The sequence below is a fragment of the Lissotriton vulgaris genome, chromosome 2_1 (assembly GCF_964263255.1).
Source record: "Lissotriton vulgaris chromosome 2_1, aLisVul1.2, whole genome shotgun sequence".
Lineage (NCBI taxonomy): Eukaryota > Metazoa > Chordata > Amphibia > Caudata > Salamandridae > Lissotriton > Lissotriton vulgaris.
Genome location: NC_141687.1, coordinates 840224070 through 840240588, shown reverse-complemented (window position 1 = coordinate 840240588; position 16519 = coordinate 840224070). Strand labels below are relative to the sequence as shown.

Here is a 16519-nt window from a genome sequence, read left to right as displayed (position 1 = left end):
GTGCCTGTAGTGTATTTGTGCCGGTTTGATCAGAATGGTTTTTTGGCCTTTTTGGTGTGGTGCATGACAGTGGTTTGGGAGCATCGGCCTGTTTTGATTGTGGTTCTGTGTTGTGCACATGGGGTGTGTTCTCTGTAGCATGTTCTCTACACATCTTTCACAACAAATACGGGACCCTCTTTCTTTATACCTCGCTTTGAAGGTGAAGAAAACTGCACAGGCTCTGAGCCCTGGGAGACTTGTTTTCAATACATTACTTGATCCTTGGCGGTTTGTTTCCTGCTTTTACTTATAAGTATTTCAGGCCAAAGAAATGTTTACTTACAAAAATCGGTATCTATTTTGTAATACTCTCCATCCAGCCGGGGGTGCACCCTTCCCATCATGATGAAGGCCTGTCTAAAGTAATAATTGGGTCGAACATAGATGCTTTTAAATGTTTAGGACTGGAATAAATAAATGTGTTGCTGCTATTATGGGTATCAAGACCACTTAAGAAAATGTGCTCCCTTGAACTTTTCATAGACCACCCAGTAATCGTCACACTAAGATTTCTAACCATATTTCAAATTCTGTCACAATTCATTCCGATGGTCTCATTTTTGCTTATTTGGAGCACCATACATGATGAATCTAAGAATCTTGGCTTATGAATGTCTTACAAATACTTTGTGGCTTTGACTTATCCCTAGTAAATGTCAATCAATTGGGGATATATTCACGAATTTCCACAAATGAAAGAAAATTGGTTATTGGGTGAATCTGAAAGATCCACCCCTGCTGACATTACACACCTGTTTTAGGCAGTTTACTGCAGGGTCCCCTAATCTCTGGCTACTGGTCTCGCCCTCCTGCATCTGGGTCCTGCAGCGCACTACATCTCGTCTATCTGTTAGGCTTACAACTCTGAATTCCAACTGGTCCAACTCTAAATTCCAACTGGTCCAACTCTGCCATCGTAGCCCCTAAGTGGAGGACAATTCCACTTGGTCAAAGTAACAAGTGTTATGGACGGCGCTTATAAAAGGCAGAAGTAGGGTTGTTTCTCCGCAGCGACCTCTACTAGGCCCTTGTTTATGCTGGTGTGTCTTCATTTAACTGTTTTATTGTTCTATTGGTCATTTAACTGTTTTATTGTTCTTTTACAAACACATGCCATCTGGCGGCACTCTTCTGATGCAACACAGGATCCAACAGGCTCCAAGATAAAATGTCAGGCCAGGACAGACGGCAAACCACGAGTCAAACCGCTAGCCACCTCGACCCACTGAAGAGTAGTGAAAACTAAGGTCCTCAGCTCCCCTTTTCAAGCATTAGTATCGAGGTCCCAGGGATGTTGATGAAAAAAGGATGCTGCCCACTACTCCACACCGGCCCTCGGACTGTTAGCCAGCAAGTGTGTTGATGCGGCCCGTGGATGAGCCATGATCTCTGTACATTAAAAGGGAAGAAAACCCTTTCTTGAACCCTGAACTCCGACTGAGCTTAGGCAAGTATGATATAAGATTTCCTAAATAAGCAAGGCTCTTTCCGATACTCCATCTGCGTCTGACTGCAGGATGCAGAGTGTAAACACCCAGGCATGCTAACTCCAGGAGTTATGTAGTTCAGGAAGGGTGAGTAATTCACTCTTTGGGAGTGAGTCGGTCAAAGCTGAAGTTTTATTATCTGGAAGTGAAAATATATATATATATTTTTTTTTTTTTAAGCTAGCAATGCTTTGTCTTTCGTTGGCAGTAGTCCTGTTTCCGATTTGAAACTCCTGTTATTGGGCCCCATACACATAAACGAAAGTCAGAGCGGTTTTGTACAGTTAGACTTTATTCCTGGGAAATGTAATAGAAATCGCGCACTACAAGACTCTAGCTGGCCGGACTAAGGACACCTCTCACCTGGCGCTCTGATACCTACGGGTCCACCTAGCGCTATACAAAACGTTTAAAATAAATAAATAAAATTGAATCTTTCGACATGCACATCCGGTCAGAGTGTGCTCTTTCAAGGCTCAACATTCAAATTCCATTAAAGATGGCGTAACAAATGGATACGGAGTACCCATTTGTTTTAAGAAAATATCCTGAACTATAACCTCTAATTAAATTGACATACTGCAAGACTAGGGTTGTCCCCATGCCCTCATCTACCTCTACTGTAAACATAACAAAAAAGAATGGCAGCATTTTGCCAAGTAGGCTGTATCTGCCGTGCCAGAACTGTATGCAGAGGGAACACACTGTTCACACACAACTGCAGTGGCTTCCAAATATTCAGAACCAGGTGGTTTCCTTCTGTAGACAATGCACCTAGGCGGAGACCCTTGTCCTTTTCATGGGGCTCCTGCTGAAGTCTTTGCTCGTGTAGGCAGGCCGAAACTCATTGAAGAAAACCTACAAAGTGAGTCTCTTGATAGGAGTCCGTTATCCTTGTCTGACTAAGCCTTTTTACGCTATTCCAACTGCACCCATGATCTATGCTCCTCTCGACTCATGGCCTCCTCTATCATCAAGTGCAACCAACTACTGTTTGTTTTATAGGCGAGAGCGGTTGTCAAAGTACGTAGAAAACCTTACAATGTTGCAGTCTCTTCAGTTCCAGGTGTTTCACTTAGTGGGCTGTTTTGAAGTCCATGTTGCTCAACGTTTACTCTCTTTCTTGGTGACCTGCAAAAAAATATGTTGCTGTTTTTCCTCCTGTGCCTGATGAATCTACTAGTATGAAACTTTTTTTATTTGTCAGGTTTTTGAGCAAAGATTATTCCCGCAGAAGTTCAGGAATAAGACATGTGCATGTTTCATAGTGTAGGAGAAACTGTCTCGCTGCCTCTGTTTCTGCCTCAGAACACATTGCTGTCCGTTCCCTTTTCTCTGGGTCAGTCGTTGTCAGCTGGCGTCTATTACCAACCTGTGGTCACTAGGCCTGTCATGGGTGAGCGTTTGAACTTGCAGAATGCCTTACAGTAGGCAAAAAACAAAAGCACAGTCAAAGTTTCATCCAGCTGATTTATTACGTTCTAGCTGGTTGCCCAAGTGCTTCTTTTACTATCATACAGCGCTATTTAAAAATAAAAATATCTATCATGGGGACCCTTTGTGCCCATCTGTCTTTCATGTATTTATTTCAGCATTGCAATGGTGTTCGTTTATTTTCTTGTTCTCTCTTCCATCAGCAGCTTCCCCATCACTGCCCAACTCCTCACATTTGTTGCTCTGTCCACCCCAAGCTTAACTTTTGCTTCCCCCACCCCATCGTAGTCACTTTTTTTTTTGTAACTCCCCCCTCCTACTTTTTACCCCCAACTCCTTTAATCAATCAGTCCATTTTTTGGGAGCCAATGGAGTTCCTTAAGGTGGGGGTCTGGTGGGGGAGGTCAAGGTGAAGTCTGGCTGCTGTGTTCTGGATTGCTGGTTTTAGTCTCTTGAGAAGGTGTGTGTAGATCCTGCAATAAAGGGTGTTGTCGTAGTCGAGTCTGCTTGTGACGAGGGCTTGTGTGGAGGTGTCTGCTGTAGGTGGCGAGTCACGCAAAGATCATCCGTAGCATGCGCAGATTAACGAAGCAGGCTGATGACACTGCGTTGACCTGGGATTTCAATGCCCGTTAGCTGTAGAGGATGATGCTGACGTTCCTGGCGTTGTCCGATGGGGAGGGTGCTAGTCCTATTTCCGCCGGCCACCAGGAATCATTCCAGAAGGTGAAGTTTTTGCAGAAAATTAGAACATCTGTTTTGTCAGTGCTGAGTTTCAGGCAGGTCTCTCTCAACCAGTTGGTAACACTGGTCACGCAACTTTGGAAACTAGCTCTGGTGGTGGTGGGGACCCTGTAGAAGGAGAGGGTAAGTTGAGTGTCTTCTGCATATGAGATGATGAGTCCGTGGGATCTGACTATGTTGGCCAATAGTGTTGTGTAGTTGGTAATGAGGATGGGACTGAGGGGCGAGTCCTGAGGGACCCTGCAGATGATTATCTTGGGTTCTGAGGTGAATGGGAGTGGGCTGACTTTTTGGTATCTTCCGGTGAGGAAAGAAGCGATCCTTCTTAGGGCGTTCCCTCGAATACCGATGTGTATTCTTATTATTATTAGTGGGATCCCGTGACTAATGCTGCGGAGAAGTTGAGGAGGATCAGAGCCGCCGTCTCTCCTTGATCAAGGAGAGCTCTGATATCTGTTGCTGCGATGAGAGCACTCTCGGTGCTGTGGTTACTGTGGAATCTCGACTGGTAGGAGTCCGGAAGGGGGTGTGGCTCGAGGTGGGTGGTGAGTTGTTTGTTGCGCACTGCCTTTCCCTGCTTTTGGCGTGGTTGAGCCTGGCTGCACAGGCCGTGTTCAGGTGATTGCCCAGTCTACGCATGCCCCTCCCCAACTACTGAGCTAACTATTGAGCTCACTATCCTCGTTCATTCACCACATCTCAAACAAAACACACTTGCTCATCGGTCTGGGGAGCGGGCTCATCACCTGTCTGATGCCATGTTCGACAGTATGTGCACTCACATGGTTTACCATTGTTGCTGATCCCTCCAGACAGTAGTCTTGTGGTTCTGGTAATGATTACACCTAGCCCTATAAAACCGGAGTGAAATCTGTGGCTTGAATAGCTAGTCTGGTGATAAGGACTCTTTAAGAGCTGCAGTTAAGATAACTCTAAATCAACAATGGCAAGACTGAGGGATTAAAACTGGATACAGTGACCATACAAACGGGACTGAAGCTCTATGGAGTCTCCAGCAAAATCAGGTCCGTGTGCAGGTTGTCGATCGCTGGTTCAAATCCCGGTGGATTGAAAAGAGCGGTTTTTGGCCCCTGGTGTCAAAAATCCTTTATTATTGGGTAAAATTTTCAAAGTCTCAATTGGCCTCAAAGTGGGAGAAAACTGTTTCCCATTAGAGCATAAGAATCCCAGAAGAATTGGGGCCGCTCAAGCGAATGTATATCCTTGGTCTTGCTCTGTGTGGAGACTCACAAATCCAGATATTATCTGTGATATGCTGCTTTACTTAAAGACAAGGTTGTTGTTTGTAGCGTTGAACCAAGTCACTTGAAAAAAACAGCCAACGCGTGTTTCTCCCCTTCCTGCAATGCAGGCCTGGACCTTCTTCAAGGCAGCGAAAGGATCACTCGTAACCCTGTTACTCGTTCTCTGTGGGCTATGTCCACAAGTTGCTGAGACCGCACTCCATACTTCACAACTACATGCAGACATCCACCAGGGAGAACATGTAACATGAGTGATACGATTGATCGATTCACCTCCTTGAGGTGCTGCATGAGCGACAAAAAGGGGCAAAACATGTGTTGGCAGTTTTTTTTTTTCCCTCAAGTGCCCTTATTCAAAGCTAGAACCAGCAACCTTGTTTTTCTTAAATAAAGCAGTATATCACTAATAATATCTGGGTTTGTGAGTCTCCACACAGAGCAAGACCTAGGCTGGTGTAATTATTGGGTTTGGGGGACTGGGGATGGCAGTGAGGGCAAGACGAGCCTCGAGTTGCTGTCTGAAGAGCAGCAGGTTGGGTTGGGATGTTTGACGAGCTCTTTCTTCCGCGCATGCTGTGAACATTCACGCTGGGGGACTTGAGGCATTTGTTTGAAGGTTTGACCAGATGCTGGTGTGATTTGATAACCTGTCTACCCTCGCCCTTAACCCAGACATAAATCGTAATCTTTGCCCCAACCATATCTCGAACCCCTATTCTGTCCCTCAACCTAGTGTTTGCCCAGCCTAACATTTACATGTTGCCCTATTCTGTAAGTTGCAGGCGGTTCCTTATCACTGATGACATTGTGCTCAAGTCGTGGACTTTTCTTAAACAAATCATCTTCAGGTGTGTTAGTTCAATGGTCTTATCTAAAGGGGCCCCCCATGTGGCGACAGGGAGCAGGGGTGGCGCCTCCACCGAGACTGTGAGCGGGAGAGCCCCACCCGCTCCTGCTGCGGGGCTAGTCTCGTAGTTTGCGTTGTTTCCTTTATTCGGGCTCACGACTGCGCCGCCTTCCGGAGTCCGTGTGCGCCGCTCCGCGCCTGGCAGCGTGCCGGACCTGGTGGTGCCCGCGGGAGGCCTGGGATTGGCATGGAGCCGCCCCCCGCTCCCGGGGCAGCTTTCCGCTGCGCTGCATGCATTGTTCCCGGATTAGGAGGACTGCCAGGCAGCTACGGCCGGTGAGGCGGCGCCCAGGGAGTTCGAGGCCGGGCCCCGCTGTGCCATGGGCTCTGGTCGGCTGGGAGAGAGCCCTGCCTCCCGCAGCACACCTTGTATTCACCCCACAGCCCCCTCGCCTTCTGACACGAGGGGTGCAGGGCCGGGTTGGTGACTGGAAGGAAGGGGTGGGGTTGCGGATGAGCGAGTCGTGGGGTGTTTGGGATGAGGTACGGGGTGCAAGGCAGGTGTGGGGTAGAGGGAACACGCAGTGGCTAGTGCAGCAGTGCCCGGAAGCATATATGAGTGTGTCAGCAGGATCTGAACTCTGTGTGTGAAGGGCTGTGTGGTGTGGTTGGGGCTAGGCCTGGAGGAAGCAGATGTGGGTGTTCTGGGGGCCTGTGTGTGGAAAAGGGCAAAGGTGATAGGGCCCTTGGTTGTGACCAGGCTGCTTGTGGCTGGAGTGGTTGTGAAAGACAAAGGGATGGGGCGATTAGGAGGGCTGCAGCAGGGGTGGTTGTGAAAGTGTGCATGCGTGGTGCTTCGACAGCACTTAATTAAGAAACAGGAGAGGTTGCCTTATTGTAGATTGAGGGACACGCGTGTGCCTGGTACCCTCTTGTATTCATGGCTGACATGAATTACTCCATATTTTTGCTGTTTTTCTGTTTTTTACATAGCGCGAATTCGACCCGAAGGTATTGGAGCCCTTACATGAACACCAGTTACATTACACCAATACAGTCATTTTTTTTCAGGCACAGGGAGATTAAGTGATTTGCCCAGAATCACAGGAGTTGACCCGACGACAGACTCGAACCCGGTTCCCTAGTTTCAAAGTAGTCAGCTCTGTCTGTTAGCCCACATCGTAAGTATACTGTACTCCAGACCTAACCTTCCTCTGGTGCTCACAGATAGTGTGTACTTTCAAGACGCTTGGTCTGTGTTTCCTGCCTCGGACTCATCAAGATCTCCCGTGTGTATTTCCTTTCCCAGCCCTCTTTGCCTGCCAGGGGACTTGTTTAAAGTGCAGAGGACACGGTTGGGAGGCGTGTGCCAGCGCAGGTGTGGGGGCTCCCCTTTGGAGAGGCCCCCACTCAAGCGCAGCGGGCGGGCCTGGAAGTTAACTAGTATCAAATGCGGAGTGATCGCTCAGTGTGGACAAGGCAGGACAGTGGCTTCTCCACTCTTGGGTTGTGTTTAGTGCTCACTCTTCCGTGCTGGTTCATCTTGGTGTTGCCTGCTCTCGTCCTCTCTGCAGTCACAAACCGCAGAGCTATTCCTCAAGGTGCACAGGTTCAAGTCCGTCATAGCCCTGCTCTCGCTCGTGTTGAACAGATTACACTGCCACGCGCTTTAGTAGTAGTGCTCTATGTTGTGTTAACCAGATTTGAAGGGCATCGCTGCTATCCCTCAACCTCCAAAATGGACCTCCAACAGAGGCGCTGCCTCTCTCCCCCTCCCATGGCGCCGTCCTTGTGTTCAGTATGAACTGGTTGACACCGGGTCAGTTGTTGTTTGCACATGTTACTCGTGGCGGTCGAGCTAGCGGCCGTATCCTGCCATCCATTGTACGCCCGGGTGACTCCTCTCCGAAGAGGGCCCGTGTTTGTCTCGGTTTCATGAAGACGTGACCCATTCGTGAGACAGTTAATGCGCCATTTTTGTGGTTTTTGTTCCACATCCAGTGCACTGGTTGATCCAGTGAGCGTTTTGGTATGTGCACACCTCCTTTTGTTCCCGTCGCGTGTACAGATGTTTAGCAGCATTTCCTTCTGTTCGCAGGGCCCCGCGAGCCCGGATCCGCGGATACCAAGCCAGTGCATTCTCTGAGTGAACGCTGGTTAGAGCCGGAAGTGACGTTTGGTGGATGTCAAAACTCCCTCGGCCCCCTCGTCCTTTCAACCGTCTGGGGTCAAAGTGAGCAGCATTGAATTGGATCGTTCTTGTTATGACGGCTGATTCCTCGCTGTAGGATGTTCATTGTGTCTGCACCGAGCCTGCTGACCAGTGAAATGTGACCGCAGTCTCCGCGGTGGCCTCTACCCCGCCCCCATGGATGTCACCGTTAGAATGACTATGCAACAAGTAAGATAGCTCAGTGGGTTCATGCGAGTTGCACAATCTGTTTAAAACTTTCATTTCAAGATTTTTTTATTGAAAATTTTACAGATATAATACAAATACAGTACAATAGTGATGCGGGGGCACACACAGAACGGTTATTGGGTTCTCGCGAACGATGGGCGACGTTTCGTTTTGTTGCTGATACTGGTAAGTGTCGTTTCGGCAAATCGCTGCTGACCTTGGCATAGCATTATAGTGGTATTTTATTTATTTAGAAGTTTTCTATAGCGCTAACAAGACCCGAAGGTAGCAGAGCGCTTTACAGTAGAGGGAATGAAAAAGAGAACAACATGACACAAACCCAATAAAAGCGATCAGCGAGCGACAATTTGGAATGAGGAAAAGTTCGGACAGCAAGACTTCTTGGTAACAGGATTCAGCGTTACCGCATGGATTCTGGGGGCGGTTGCTGATCCAAGTTACCCACAACCAAGGGAGCGGATAAGGCACAAGGATTTGAGTTGGCTCTTGAATTCTGCATAGGACGGTATAGTTCTGATGTGCGGGGGGATGGCGTTCCATATTTTGGGGGCATTTCCTGAGAAAGAGCAGTCCGCAGTTCTCTTCTTTCTGGTTTTTGGTAGGATGAGCAGCAGGGAGTTAGAGCTTCTCAAATTTCTGGCTTGGCCTGCTTTTTTGAGCTTGTTTGCCAAGTTTTCCGGTGTGGAGGGCCATGTGGGTTAGGCAGGCCGTTCTGAAGGTACTCCGCATTTAGGCAGGGAGCCATTCGAGTTCTTTGAGTGCCGGGGAGATGTGGTCAGATTTTTTTTGCTGTCTGTGATCATTCTCGCTGCTGCATGAAGTGTTTTTAGTGGGGCCAGGTGCGATTTATGCAGCCTGTTGGCAGTCTAGGGGGGTTTAACAATTTCTAAATGTTTGTCCAGGGCGCTCCACATCTCACTTCTAGCTGTGTGGTTGGCTGAGTATGTTGCTGTGATGTTGTCCGCGCCTCGCATAAATGTCACCCAGTTTATCCATCTCTTAAAGGTGGATTTACTTGTGCACTTCCAGTTCGCTAGGATTGTTTTAACCGCTGCTATGAGTAGGTCTACCAGCTCTCTGTTCCTGCCTTCTAGGTCTGGAGCCATAAATGCAGTGGCTATTCCGTTTAGACCTTGTTTAATGGTTCCCCCTACTACTGTGTTGATGAAATTGTTAACTTTGACCCAAAAGATCTTGACTTTGGGGCACTCTTAGATGAGATGGGCAAGGTCACCCCTTGCTTTAACAAACAAAAACAGGTGATGGATCGAATGTGGATCAATGTCACACATTCATCCCAGTCCAAAGATCTGGGCCCAAATCCATCGTTTTTTTGCACTCCACACCACCCTGGGTTAGACAATGGCGATATGCAAATCAGCTCTGACCCTGTGCCCCATGGGAACAGTCCAGTCCGAACTACAAAAGCCATGTCCTTCCCAGAACGGAATCAAGCATCCGAGGACCGGACCGGTTTCGAGGTAACACCTCTCATCAGCCCGGCTGGCTTGACTCCCAGTGGTGTGGAGTGCCTGGGACCCACGTCTGAGCATCCCCAGCGCACTTATGGTCCTCGGATGCTTGATTCCGTTCTGGGAAGGACATGGCTTTTGTAGTTCGGACTGGACTGTTCCCATGGGGCACAGGGTCAGAGCTGATTTGCATATCGCCATTGTCTAACCCAGGGTGGTGTAGAGTGCAAAAAAACGATGGATTTGGGCCCAGATCTTTGGACTGGGGTGAATGTGTGACATTGATCCACATTCTGTCCATCACCTGTTTTGTTTGCAATTGCCGCCATAAGTGCGCTGGGGATGCTCAGACGTGGGTCCCAGGCACTCCACACCACTGGAGTCAAGCTAGCCGGGCTGATGAGAGGTGTTACCTCGAAACCGGTCCGGTCCTCGGATGCTTGATTCAGTTCTGGGAAGGACATGGCTTTTGTAGTTCGGACTGGACTGTTCCCATGGGGCACAGGGTCAGAGCTGATTTGCATATCGCCATTGTCTAACCCAGGGTGGTGTAGAGTGCAAAAAAACGATGGATTTGGGCCCAGATCTTTGGACTGGGGTGAATGTGTGACATTGATCCACATTCTGTCCATCACCTGTTTTGTTTGCAATTGCCGCCATAAGTGCGCTGGGGATGCTCAGACGTGGGTCCCAGGCACTCCACACCACTGGAGTCAAGCTAGCCGGGCTGATGAGAGGTGTTACCTCGAAACCGGTCCGGTCCTCGGATGCTTGATTCAGTTCTGGGAAGGACATGGCTTTTGTAGTTCGGACTGGACTGTTCCCATGGGGCACAGGGTCAGAGCTGATTTGCATATCGCCATTGTCTAACCCAGGGTGGTGTGGAGTGCAAAAAAACGATGGATTTGGGCCCAGATCTTTGGACTGGGGTGAATGTGTGACATTGATCCAAATTCTGTCCATCACCTGTTTTGTTTACCCCTTGCTTTAACCCCTTCGCTGCTGGCCTGTTTCCGCCGCTGTGCGGTAAACAAACTAACAGGGCCGGGGCCGTGACGAACCCCAGCCGTCATCAGCACACTAGCACCACGGAGCGTGACGGCTGGGGTTCGTCACCAGCATACAAGGGGTTAAGGCAGTTTGTTGTAAATAGAACTAAGCAGGTAGCAGGACACGTCTTCAAGTTACCAAGATATATTTATTAAGTTAGATAGAAGATAAGACAACAGAGCAGTAATACCCCACAGCTGACCAGACCAACTGCCAGGGCTGGAATCCCCAACACCACCATATAGAACACACATAGGTAACATGGGAGGTAGAGAAGGTAGGAAACTGCTCTATTGTCTTCTCTTCTATCTAACTTCATAAATATATCTTGGTAACTTAAAGACGTGTCCTGCTACCTGCTTAATTCTATTTACAACACAGTTCCAACATGTATCGTTCTCTACTGCGCCTACTGTAGCCAGCCGGGCCGGCGTCAAACAGATAACATGTTCCAGTGCCGGAAGGCGACTGAGTTCTGGCTACAAGTTGGATAAGTTGTTTATAAATGTTTGTATGTACTTTATTTATTTTGTAACTTTCACGAAGGTCTATGCAAAACGTTGCAAATGTTTCACTTCGCTAAATCTATCCAAAAACTGTACCTTTTGTAGCAGTTTATTTCGCAAATTTCCTAACACTAGCAAAACGTCTTTGCTTAAGGACTCTACAGAACAAGCATTTGCAATGCATTAGGTCTCGAATTTACGAGAGTTTGAGCTATTGGCATTGTAAATGACAATGCCTTTTATTTGTGTTTTTAAAACCAATACTTAAAAGGCATTGTAATTTACAATGCCAATAGCTTAAACTTTCGGAAATGCAAGACCTATTGCATTGCAAATGCGTTCGATGCCCGTGCTATACATTTTAAAAAAAAGAGAGCGTGTCATGCTTACAACAGCAGGCAAGACAAACATATTTGAGAAAATAGTGCTTGGAGGCTGTAATTTAAGCCTACAGAGTAACAGCACACAACTGGGGTATCGCCATGGGAGGTTACAAAATGAGACCAGGCAGTACTAAGGAGGGACTACTAAGCCTATTGACCAATATTCAGCTACAGTGGACAATGACACAAGCCAATGAAAAATATGGGAGGAGAATGAGCGGAGAATAGGCGGAGCTTCAAGTCCCTACCTGAATACAGCATGCTTCGCAGCGCCTGCACTGCCCAGGCTCGACCTAACAGTGTGTACGTCCTCTAACCTATGCCGTTGTGCAAAGGGGGATGGCGGTTGCATCTGCAAATGTCCTGTTGCCCCCTTGCCTCACCCTTGTGCTGCACTCCTGTTGACAGCCAGCAAAAACAGACACTACTCTGCCTGCCTACATGCAGCCGTATAGTTTCTGTTTACATTTCACTTTTTACTTTTTGCATTCCCTAAGAGAATTTTCTTTTTCCAGTTTGGTTTGTCTGTAGTTTTTCATGCAACATATTACTCATGTATCATGTGCAGTGTGAAGAGTCGCTCCTACGTAGCTGTGTGTAGGCCATGGCTGAGAGCTGCGAAGTACAAGCAGGACGCAGTGCAAGTTTCTCACATTGCCTGTTAGTGAATTATAAAGGCGATTGGAATACTGCTTTTCCAATCATTGGCCTCTCTGAAGAGAGCCCAGAGCAATGGTAAGGTGTGCCACTTGCATTGTGGTTTTATGCAAACGTGTTATGAAGGATGTAACAGCTGTCAAAATAATGACATGGGGAAAGTTAAAGAAAATGGTATGCATATGGGTGAGTGGATGCATTGTGTGTGTGGGAGGATTGGTTAGTTGAAGGAAATGCAAGGAACCACATGCAGCTTAGAGTAAAAAGATGGTGCTAATGACGAAATAGATGAGATCGAGATACAGAGTGAATGTTTCAGAAAGATGGGACGAGAAAAAATCGCACAGGCCAAAGTTTACAGGTTGGGAAAGTCTCTAGTGCAGGGGTCTCCAACCTTTCTGTAATAAGATCTATATATGTTCAATGAAAATCACCATGAGCTACTATTATAGTTAGAGTTGTAATTGTGGCCACATTAGGCAAGATCACATCAGGGTTCACCTTATGCACAGTTGCCTGCAGTGATCACCTCAGTTTGTCAGGAATGGCTGCCAGTTATGTAATAAAAAGGCTTTGTCAGTGTGGAATGCCTCCATGTGGGTAATGCATGACAGCCATAGCTGCAATGCACCTAGCACTAAGCTTGTAACATTCCCAACGCTGCATGATTTCTCATTGAAATAGCCGTCTTAAATATATTTTGGAAATTCAGCCATTTTTCTCCAAACATCAGTTTATGAAATCCAAAAATGCACATAATTCTTGCTAACATGCATTTGTATTTTGATATAAATAACATTCAACTTGACAACTCATTTAATGTAGTAGGCTGTGCTGCACACAGGAGAGTTACTTAGAGGTAACTGGAGAGCTTCCAGTAGCTCACCAGCTCCTGATTGTAGAAGCCTGCTCGATTGCTTCACTTGCCACGTTTCATTTTCTGGGCTGCAAATCAGTTTCTTGTAAGTGTATGGTTTCCACCTGACCTCCTGACCCTTAGTCACTCGCAAGTAAAATGTGAGTTTCCACAGGAGAGGAGAGTCCAATTTAAGCTTCTTTACTTGAAAAGGAAAAGCACTAGTTTGCTTCAGGTTCTGGAGTTCTTGCTATAACTATATTGCTGATTCATACTTTTTTCTTTTTCATTTAGGTCTTTGAATGTTTGGGGATATCAACCTTGTTTGGAGACTTCAGGATTTGAAAGCTGCTAGCAAGATCTCAATTCTGCCAATGAGATTGGGAAGCCACTTCCGTAGTTGGGTGCTGTGGTTGGGCGCTGTGATCTGATCAGTAACCTCACGCTTACACTGGAGTCGTGTGGCAGGATGTGGACCGGCAGCTGGCAGACATGTCATAACAGAGCATCATGAAACCCTAGTGCTGCCGGATGCGACGGACAAACATGGCTGCCCAAAGAATCCGTGCGGCTAACTCCAGCAATCTCCCGCGGTGCCGCTCCGAGGGCACGCTCATCGACATAGAAGATGCCTTCTCGGAGCCTAGCTTCAGCGATGTCAAAGGTGAGGTGTCTACGTACTTATGTTTGTGCATCTTAAGAATGGAGGCCTCAGCCCACATCGATTGCTTCTCGCCAGACCATTAGTCTGCCCAGATCCTTATAGTGTGATACGGCAGCCCCAGACATCTCTGGATTTTTCAAAGGCTCTCAACCAGCCTCAGATCATTTACAAATGTTTTATTTCATCCCCTTTCGCAGTGCTGGGAGAAGATCTAAGGATTTGTAATAGTTCCCCTAAAATAATGTGGTTCATAGTAATCCGCCCCAGTGAAGCTTTGATGGATTTCCGTCTGTCGTTTTCTCCTTGACCTGTGGTTTATAGGGTACTTAAAAAATATTGGAGTGGTTCATACTGGTACCTCTCAATGAGTCTGGTAAAACAGATAAACGGCAAGCTAGTGGGGTCCTGCTGGAACCAGTATTACTGGATATGGAATAAGTAAGTAAAGTTTATTGATGTTCAATTATTTGAAATCATTACATCTCTGCCAAGGAAAAAAAAAAAAGCGTTGAGAAAAAAAGCAGAATAAAAACATACAATAGCAGAGTGTAATGAAAGAAGGCCCTACTATGTGATCAGTAAAAGTCCATACCATTAAGGTGTGCCTAACTAAGTGCAGTTGATTAAAATCCAAAAGTGTGTCGTGCTTTCAATAATAAAACGTGATTTGTACCTCAAGCGGGCTTGTAATTCATGGAGTGGCAATGAGTTGCTTTAAAGTGTTAGATTATATTTTATAAAACATAATTCCTGCCTCAAACAGGTTCGTAAATGATGACATAACAATCAGCTGTCTTAAAAACACACGCTGCTTCATAGTTCCTTATTGGACAGGTGGGGATCTGTAGGGTATGTGCTTCAGGTGTGCTTGTATTATAAAGGTCTTCTAAAAATAGGACATAGTTTGTGCCTCAAACAAATTTGTAGTTGATGTGTCCTAGGCTTCAGCAGACATCTTGGGCATTTTTAGGTTTCCTGTTACTGATTTCATAATCTTTATTAAATGCCCAGATAGCTGACATGATTCTCCTTGCAGGCCAGTAAGGACAGCGAACCCCCATGTCCTTAGGTTTAGGATTCGAAGTATTGGTCGGATCTGTGTATTAAGGATTCTACTGTTGTGCCGCACCATCAGCATCGTGCGTCGACTTCTCCCTCATTACGATCATACCAATAGACTCTTTAGGCCAATACCAATAGATAGAGTAGGCCAGAGCGCATTCTTTGTGTGGTAGGGGATCGGCGAGTGCAGGTAATCAGGTAGGGGGCCGAGAGAGTAGAGGTTAGCAGCCCAGCTGCCATGATGTTTGGATTTTAAGTCGCTTAAGTCCTGTTTCCATTGGATTATCTTAGCTTGTTTTGTTAGCAATGTTGCTACGGTCCTCAACGGTAAACTGTTTTATTAGTAGATCTTCTGCACTTAAGGCCGTAATTGAGATTGCCAGAAGCAGACCCCATGTTGAACTGGGGACTGGTTTTTCTCCCAGAGCAGATGTTTCATCATGCCTGTTGGGGCCATTTTCAACGTTTGGCAGTTAATTATAAATGTGGCCCTTAAAATCAGATCCGCTATGACAATTTTAAAGCTATCCCTATTTGTGACTGGCCAGTGCAATCTGGATGGGTGAAGATACGCCAATTGCAGATACATTGCTATTTGTCTAACCACTCATAGAGGATGTCCTTAAACACCATTGCACTATATGTCAATGCGGGCAGCACCTTAGCCGCCACCACGGTTAGAACGGCCTCTGTGTTTTCACACGCAACTCTGCTTTAAAGTTGGCCCATCTTGTATGTTGGGTGTTTTGCAGTCTTTTTCAAGGAGCCCAACTGGATATGGAAATGTCACCCACTCTTTTGTGGCATGCTTTATCCTGGGTAACCGTAGCCTGTTCTTGTAAGATAATCCTGCCTGGATGGACTCAACCTCTTTAAAGAGGAAGTTTTTAATAAATAAAGCCAGATCCTCAAAGGGATCCAGAAGTTAAAATTGCCTTGAGGGTGGACCCAAAGAAATGTCTTTTTATTAATACTGGTATGGGGGTGTATCCAGTGGGTACTAGGAAATGTGTATGCTTCTCATCTGCCAACATGTTTAGGCCAATTACTTTGCACATGGGGTCCAAGGTCTTATTCAGGCCTGAAATTGATCCCTACCGAATTACTGCATGTACCCATGGCACTGGGACACTGCCATACTTCATTGGGTCAGAAGGTTCATAATTAACTAAAATCTAACTCTAGGCTATTATATCAGTCGTGGTGAGCCCCCCCCCCTTCAGTAGCCACATATTACTCAAGAGTCTGTGCTGGCTGCTGTGCCTAATATTATCCCTCTGTCTGACTTAGTGGTTATCCATAGTGGCTCCGAACATGGGACTATGGCAGTCGGCTAAGGCTGCCTTCATTTCCACGAATTTCCATTTGTTGCTTTGGTCCTGAAGCAAAGCCTTGCCAAGGGGAAATGGCACAAAGGTGGTACTAAATAGAATGTAATGGGGATTATCAGAATGTCGAGACAGGGGTGTTGCTTTTAAAAAATAATGCACATAACCACAGTGTATTTTTACATTGCATGCCCCATAACATATGATGCAGAGTTTTTGTATGGTTGGTCTTTGATTTCATGTGACATATTGAATATGTCCTTACTGTACCGCACTTTTTTAGACCTACTTGTTTTGTGA

General features: G+C 46.6%; 1 protein-coding gene across 1 annotated transcript in view; it reads left to right on the top strand.

The window, feature by feature from the left end:
* SH3BP4 (SH3 domain binding protein 4) overlaps window positions 1-16519 on the top strand; it is a 134709-nt gene that overhangs the window by 76592 nt on the left and 41598 nt on the right. Inside the window, exon 2 of the mRNA XM_086956287.1 lies at window positions 13460-13829. Within this exon, the coding sequence (XP_086812413.1) occupies window positions 13697-13829 (133 nt within the window). The 5' untranslated portion in view covers window positions 13460-13696. The remainder of the gene's footprint in view (window positions 1-13459; window positions 13830-16519) is intronic.